The sequence below is a fragment of the Channa argus genome, chromosome 17, assembly GCF_033026475.1.
Source record: "Channa argus isolate prfri chromosome 17, Channa argus male v1.0, whole genome shotgun sequence".
Classification (NCBI taxonomy): Eukaryota; Metazoa; Chordata; class Actinopteri; order Anabantiformes; family Channidae; genus Channa; species Channa argus.
Window position 1 is genome coordinate 18,884,101 of NC_090213.1, and position 8,225 is coordinate 18,892,325.

The 8,225-nt window shown below is 39.8% G+C and overlaps 1 protein-coding gene across 1 annotated transcript; it reads left to right on the forward strand.

Annotated features, from left to right (window-relative positions):
- Window positions 1–3,215: 3,215 nt before the first annotated feature.
- Window positions 3,216–8,172, forward strand: rpl7l1 (ribosomal protein L7-like 1). Its single transcript, XM_067481075.1, has 6 exons — window positions 3,216–3,262; window positions 3,746–3,854; window positions 4,972–5,135; window positions 5,904–6,041; window positions 6,129–6,238; window positions 7,530–8,172. Exons 1-6 carry the CDS (start codon window positions 3,249–3,251, stop codon window positions 7,736–7,738), a joined length of 744 nt encoding a protein of 247 aa, XP_067337176.1. The 5' UTR covers window positions 3,216–3,248; the 3' UTR covers window positions 7,739–8,172.
- Window positions 8,173–8,225: the final 53 nt, after the last annotated feature.

Below are 8,225 nucleotides of genomic sequence, written 5' to 3' on the forward strand. Positions count from 1 at the left end.
TTCTCTCCACATGCAACAACTACAACTACTGGTTATAACACCTATTGTATAATATATACTATAGTATATTGAGTTACTAAAAATTCAAAGATATTTTTTTTAGGTCAGGGACAATTTTGGTAAAATAACGAGCAGCTGTGAAACAGTAAAGGCATCTAAAGAAAAGCACATTGTGAGTATTGGACTTCACTGAGCTATTTGATGCTTCCCACCCTCTTGAGATCAAAAGGACTTTAATACCAATTAGCTTTTTCTTTTCCTCGTTCGCTCTCTCTCTGTATATTCACAGACCTCCACCTGAAGGTCATTAAAGTGACTATTGTGCAATAAACTGGTTTTGTTTATTCAAAAACAACATTAGCTCAGGCATTTTGCAGCAAGAACTAATTGGTGTGTGTGAAAATGGTAAATGATCTGCACTTATATAACACTTTCCTACCTATTGGCAGTCAAAGCACTTCACACTGCTTTCACACTCACAATCACACACACGCACACACACACACCGATGGGCGAGCTGCTATGCAGCTGGCCAACACTCACCTGGAGCAACTAAGTTGGGGTTCAGTGTCTTGCTCAAGGACACTTCGACGTGTGACCGGAGGAGCCGGGGATTGAACCAACAACTGTGGCATTGGTGGACGACTGCTCTGCACCACAGTTGCAGGAGGTGTGTGTGTGTGTGTGTGAGTATTCCAAGCAGGCTGACGGTTCCCAAATGGCACACAACAAATGTATGTTGCCATAGAAAAAAGTGACAGTTTACCCACGGAAGCTCCCCTGTCCTCACATGGTAATGGGACATGACTCAAAATGCCCCAATTACTTGGCAAATGCAGAGCGTGTGTAATGGATAACAGAGCGGACCCATCCGCCACATTAATCCACCTCTTGACAACTTGGAAAGGCTCTAAATAGTAATGGTCTCACATTGAGTACAGCTGCTAGATGTAGCCAAGCGGTATGTAAATTACATACTGTCTCATATTTGCCATGTGTCCTCATGGCTCTTATAGTGCAGTATCAGCATCACATCCCTGTCTTTGGACACTATGACTTATGACATTCATGATGATCAGGTGGGACAATGATACACATGTGACCTCAACGCACCTCAAGCTGTTTTATGGACTCCACAGAGGTTAAATACCTGGGACTCCAAACCAGTCAGTTAGAACTGAGGAAGCTTTTCAGATGAGAGGCGAAACACCTTCAAGAACCTCAAGCAAGTCCAGTGCAAGGGTCTGACTCCCAGATACAAAAGCACCGGTAATCTTTTTATTTGGTACTATGAATAGTATGTCATTCTTTACAAAAACGCTGCTAACAACCTTTACTGTGCAAATATAATGTTGTGGTGTCAGAGACAATTGTTGGCTAGTTTAGTTAGTTAGTGGCATTGTGTGGACACGGCTGTTGCATCAAAGAATTGGAGTTTTTTTTCCACAAGAGATGGAGATCTGTATCCTGTCTACAAAAATTTAACATTTTTCAAAAAGACTGTTGGGAATCCAAACATCCAGAACTCTACTGAAACTATCTATAAAACCAGAGGGAGCCAGAGGGACTGTCTCCACCCTTAGGCTCCAGCCCCCCTGGATAGCATTTACAGATGATGGATGGATGGATTTAACCGTACTCTAATTTTCACTATGACATAAATGAAATCATTTTTGTTCAATGTGTTTTTTATTACATCAACCACTTTTAATGTTTTAAATATAATAACAAACAGGTAAAAACTTTCAAAGTTGTTGAATATTTTTATAGGCAATGTATGACAGTAAGAGAAGGACGTACTTAATTCACAGTAGATGATGGTGGTGGAAATCTTCAACGCTGAGGTGTTTTGAGTAGTGTGGAGTAACTGCACTAGAGTCTTTGGGGAGAAGGTTTTATACTGAAGCAGGACAGGGGCCCCTGCTATACCTAAAACTTTGCAACTACTAGAACAAACAAAACCAGTTGTGGTTCAGGAGAAAGTGCTGTCCATCAAACCTATAAGAATAAATCAGCACTGATGAGTGAAGGTACAGTACATTGTATAGTCATGAGGTCCTGCTGCCACAAGATGTAGCTGTCTTCCACCGTATAACTCAGATCAGGGATCCTGAATGTACCACATCTTTTCACCACTGAAGAAGCTCATTATTATCATTATTATCATAATTTATTGCAATTTAGTTGTTTTCTTTTTATTAGTTTTTTTATTGACTTCTATAAGAAACTACACACAGACTCTAATAATGACACCAATTTTTCTAAAGTGACCTTGACATTTACTTGGCTAAAGCATGGACGGATTTCTGAAGAGGCAGAGATGCAGAAAATTGAACAGGAGCTTTAATGGGATGAACTAAACCCAACTGTAGACCTGATACTTATTGGAGATTTGTTAGTCAATATACAGAATTCACAAAACATGATGTCAGGTGGGATTTGTCTGGATCGATAGAGCGGTTAGTCCAAACCGCAAGCTCAGCATTATTGCCCCTGAGCACAGGCAGGCAGGGGAAGGGCCACCTTCAAAACCTTGTGCCACCATAGCTTAGCACCCATACTCCCATGCATTTACTATGTACCTTCTTTCCACACCCTCTACATGTTTGACTACTTTTGATTACTTTATAAGAGTAAAATCTATATATAATATACTAAATATAACTAATCTTTAATATAACATATAAGTTGTATTACATGTAGGAAGGAAGGAGTACTTGTATGTTTTTTGCTTGTAGGTTGTTTATTGGAGACAGGGTCTGTGTGTGTGTGTGTGTGTGTGTGTGTGTGTGTGTGTGTGTGTGTGTCAGTAATAACAGAACAGGTCAGAATTACCTGGCGATAGAACTATCTAGAAAACAGTAGTTTGGCAAGCAATAGGAGAAAAACATGATATGGTGTTTGTCACTGAAAGTGTTACTAAGGAAGAGAAAGGTGGAAGGGAGTTAGTAAAAGTATGGAGATAGTAAAAGTATGGAGTCTCGGTTAGTGTTGTCTCTCTATGTGCTCTCTCTCTCTCTTTGCTGTTCTATGCTCTTTTGCTTTTTGCCTTTCTGGATAACAGGAATAAGATGGTAAGGTTGCTGGAAAATGTACATCATTTGGGATTATAAGTAAAAACTTTCACGAATTGCGGGAAGACGCCACAAACCATCAAAAACAGCAGGGGGCAGCAGCACACCGCTGCAGGGTCTGCTGCGCCTAGTTAACGGAAAAGAAGAAGAGCAGTGGTGACGCCATTTCCAACCATGGCAGAAGCGGAGTGAGTATGACCGGAAAAACATATCAAAGTCCATCTTTTCTTTCTGTATATATTTTTTTACTCTTTTAAGCCTGAATAGAAAGTATATGTTTCGCTGGTCCTTATGATACTGTTATTAATTTGGTTAAGGGTAGAATGGGAGGATTGTAGGATGCTATGATTACATGAGGCTAACTCCTATCACAGCTACATAATAATTAGCCTCATGGATGTGGAACTATATTAATATGTAGCAGAGAGTTATGGTTTGCATTGTCTGCTCTTTTTCAGCGACGAGTTCACAAATTGTCTGTTGATAACTAACAAAGTTATAAACTTGAATGCTGAAGCTGTGTAAACAGTGGACAGTTGACGCCTCTCTATAGGGACGTAGAACAGTAATATTTTACGCTGTTGAAGTAAAGCCTGGTTACAGAAGAGCTGATTATTAATGAGGATGTGTGTGTTTTGTTTTTGTGTGTGTGTTGTGTTTTCTGCTGTCAGGTCCAAAAAGGTTATCAAGTTAGTTCCTGAGTATTTGTTGAAGAAAAGGAAAGCATACCAGGCCCTCAAAGCCACACAAGCCAAACTTGCTCTGCTAGAGAAGAGAAAGGTAGGTGGTGGTTTTGGGTTTATTGAGCAGCGTGATAGGACGTGATAACATTGCAGGTCCAAGCAATTCAACTGGATGTCAACTTTACTACGGACATGTTGTCCGGGGCTCTGGGTTTAACTTCTTCCACTAGTAGTACTGGTGCTGCCTGCTCAAACGTTTAGAAGCACCAACACAAAATGTAGGTGCACTACTTAAATCAATATGTAATGCATGATATAAATTACAAAAACGAGTCACATAGCTAATGAGTGTTTGAAAAAAGGAGACAGAAATACATCTGTTTACAAAACGTGAGTCATAAGCTCGGCTAGAAATGAACTGTGCGCAAAGACCTGGGACAATAAAGAAATTACCTCACACTATGCACATTTAGATGTTTAAAAATATAAATATTTGCGTTCTGAGATCAGCGGAAAATAATTCTTCAAGACACCACTGAGATTGGCGAATAAGAAAATAAGCTTCTCTCTGTGTCTGAGGGAGGGCAGAGCTCTGCCAAGTGTCTCCATCTGTCTTAGATTAGGGTGTAGTGGGGGGAAACAAGGCAACTTCTTACTGACTAAAAACACCTGATCCAGCTAATCAGTAGTATGTAGGGCATTGGTTGGGAAGGGATTACAACCAACCACCTATTACCACAAAGAACGTTACGGTGCCATTGAAAATGTGGGGAAGCTGACTTCTGGGTCCCGTCCTGCTGCTCCACCCATTGAGATAACAGGCTGCCTGCACCCTTGTAGTGTGTGAATAGATGTAGGATGATTAAAAAAAAATTAGGGTGTATTTTCAAGTAATGAAAAAATGTAGTCATAAAATGTAACTTCACTGATAGATTTTGATACAGAATTTGAAGCAAAAGTACAACAAAGATATGTATTTCTGCAGAGAATATGAAAATGGACATTTCCATATATAGAAATCTCAGCAACCATACAAATCAAAGTCTAGTGTTGTCATGGAAGCATAACCATTATTTCAAACGTTTCAAATTTATATATAAAATCTAAGTTCTAATCTAAGCTTTGTATGCGCCGCCTAATCTTCCAAGGCAGCATCTGTGACACATTATTGCATAATGGTTTGCATTTAGATGTGAATTTCTATATTATTCTAGGTATCCAAAGGCAAACCATTAAAGTTCAAACGCTTGGAGGACTTCTTGAAGGACAGCCATAAGAAACATCGTGATGAAACTCGCATCAGTAGAGGAGAGAAGAGGCCGCCTGCCCCTCTGCCTCCTGCAAGGAATAGACTGGCCTTTGGTGTCCGCATCAGAGAGTAAGTACTTCGATGATTAAACAGGCAATATGTTCGTCAAAGTGAGGGGGATTTGGAAAATGTACTTCTAAAAAGTCAATCTTTTTTTTATTTCAGTGGACGACAGGGATTAGTGATGGTAACCGATTTCATGCTATACTTCTTAAAATTGATCTAGTTTTGATTTAATTAAGGTAGAAGTTTTTGAGCCTATTTTTTTTTTTTTTTTTGCTTTTGCAGATATGAATTAAGTTTCATTCAGTTGCACCTTTTTATTAGGGTAAAACTGAGTCTAATTGCAGGACTGTTGGGTTGAGTATAGCTGTACTCTACTGATTATGCAAACTACTATAAAAAGATAATTCTAAATGCAACTACTTATATTGTAAAAAAAAAAATAAAAAAAATAAATTTGAGACCATGGTGGTCTGTGCTTTGCAGGACCCTAATAAAAAAGTTAAGCTTGAGTTCTTGTAATAAGTTTTGTTTTAGAGAGGTTGTAAAACCATATAATATAGGGATGCTGGAATTAACCTTAGCATATTAACCCGCTGAGATTAGTGTTGTGTGTTTTAATTTTGATATAATTGTCTTGTGTGACCTACAATACACAGCACTTAGCTGTGTGTGGGTGTGTTTTCTCAAAAAAACAAAACAGTACGGTAGAAAATCGTAACAGAACTTTTTTTTTTTTATTGCAGTACATGAAAACACAATTATGCTTCACTGTAGACTGTATATGATCAAATACCATTCAAGTTTGATAAAGTTTGCTGATCTCATCCATAGGATTAAAGGCGTCAGTCCTAAAGTGATGAAGGTCATCCAGATGCTGAGGCTAAGAAAGATCTTTAGTGGAACCTTCGTCAAAATCAACAAGACCTCTGTGGCCATGATGAAAATTGTGGAGCCCTATGTGGCCTGGGGGTGAGGAGTGTTTCTGATTGTGCTTTATTAAATGAACCTTGTGCTGATATACAGTATGTTATAAACGCACTGTAATCTTGCCAACAGGTTTCCCAACTTGAAGTCTGTCCGTGAGCTCATTCTGAAGCGAGGGCAGACCAGAGTGGGCAGGAAGAGAGTTCCTCTTACAGACAACACCTTCATTGAACAGCATATGGGTAAGTCTGTTCCGTGTGACGGAGCCACAGAGCCTTACTAAAAAGTGATATACCTGTGCCTTTTGATTTTACATTGCTTATAGTTTGCAATCCTATAAATGGTATGTCCACATTAAAACGGAAAATAACATCCACTTGCACAGTTGGTTATTAAAGCTTCTGTTCATCAGAAAATCTCACTGACCGAAAGATCACTTCTGTTAAGACACCTGAGAAGAAATTACAGAAGTGGAGTAAATGTATGAATAACTGCTCTGATTGTCACAATGACAATATTTTAAACATAAAGACTATGACCAGGGGCATGTCAAGAAACATCCAGGTGCCACCAACAGGCAGAACCGGGGCTACTGTACCCAACTTTCTCTAAGCGGTTTTTCACTGCATAGTACTAGATAAATGGTAAATGTTCTGCACTTTTATATAGCACTTTTCTACCTGTTGGCACTCGAAGCGCTTTACACTGCTTCTTATTCACCCATTCACACTCACAATCACACACACACACACCGATGGGGGAGCTGCTATGCAGCTGGCCAACTCTCACCGGGAGCAACTAAGTTGGGGTTCAGTGTCTTGCTCAAGAACACTTCAACATGTGACCGGAGGAGCCAGCGATCGAACCAACAACTGCGAGATTAATAGAAGACCGCTCTACCTTCCTGCCACAGCAGCCCCAAACTCCATTCAGCTTGTTCCTACTTGCTTTTATCATATTTCACCTCACATATTGTACCCCCCCTCAATGTAGCTGGTTGTTATAATGATGCTGCATGAAATTGCAGTGGGTCTGTAGGTATTGTCAGCGCTATGTACACAGGAGCAATGGAGAATATAAAAGGAATGCTGCTCTTAATTTTCATTGTGTGGCTGTCTGTCGTAGTAAGGAGACAAATATAGTTTCAGACGAGGCTGAAGGCAGCAAGATTTAAGACTGCTGAAAAACACACTTCACAGTCCAGGGTGACACAACTGCTTGCTCAGAGGTAATGCAGTGGTAGTGACACTTCTCTCTGACCAATTGGTAGTGGACTGGTTAAATTTGACCTTTTAGCACAGTTGGAACCTCAAAAGAGGTTTAAAAGAAACCAGAGACCAGTTTTTCCCAGTTCAAAGATAGTACACAGTATGTCTGCTCAAAAAAATTAAAAAGGTATAACATACAACATATAATGTCATTCTAAGATATTGGACCTGAAATGTTAATGCTGTCTAAATCAGTCCTTCTGTCATGGGAGGCAGATGGAGGTTTTACATGCACTCATCAAGAAAACGTCCCTCCATTTTTCAGGTAAACATGGCATCATCTGTTTGGAAGACTTGATCCATGAGATTTACGCTGTGGGTAAGGGGTTCCGGGCCGCCAACAATTTCCTGTTGCCTTTCAAGCTGTCAGTGGCTCGTCACGCTGCCAGAGACAAGGCAGGGCTCCTCAAAGACCTGGGAAACCCCGGGTTCCGTGGTGTGGACATTAACTCTATCATCAGACAACTGAACTGAGGAGAAATGTGTAGATGGACATTCGGCAGCAACTTCAAGGGTGTTTCATACCTCTTGCAGAGCAAGTGGTTACACGATGACACTTTCTATTTGACTGAGAAGCCCCTGGTTTTCACCCTGCATACCCTGTCTGTGTTTACAGGACACTGGGAGACCTCAAGTGTCATGTGCCATTGGCTGATCGCTCGTTGGTGTAAAATGTAATAGTATTTCATATCTTGAAATATTGTGTATTAAAGGTAGCTCAGTTATTAAAAATAAGATTCCTCAGGTTGTAAGAGGAATGCAATCAGTACTATGGTATATTTAAGGACAGTGATTGAATAAGATGCATCATCGACTAATTGCTGCATTTATTCCATTTTGGGATGATATTGTTTAATGTCTGAACGCAATTTACTGTTAACATTCTTAATTAAAAAATTTTTCATTAACTCTTTGAAATAAAATGAGTGTGTCCAGTGACATAATGATTCCAAACGGTATT

What these genes read in the sequence shown, in the direction of transcription:
- rpl7l1 (XM_067481075.1), top strand. An exon ending in CTCTGCTAGAGAAGAGAAAG is followed by an intron (nt 3,855 to 4,971) that starts GTAGGTGGTGGT and finishes ATATTATTCTAG; the next exon opens with GTATCCAAAGGCAAACCATT. An exon ending in CTTCATTGAACAGCATATGG is followed by an intron (nt 6,239 to 7,529) that starts GTAAGTCTGTTC and finishes TCCATTTTTCAG; the next exon opens with GTAAACATGGCATCATCTGT.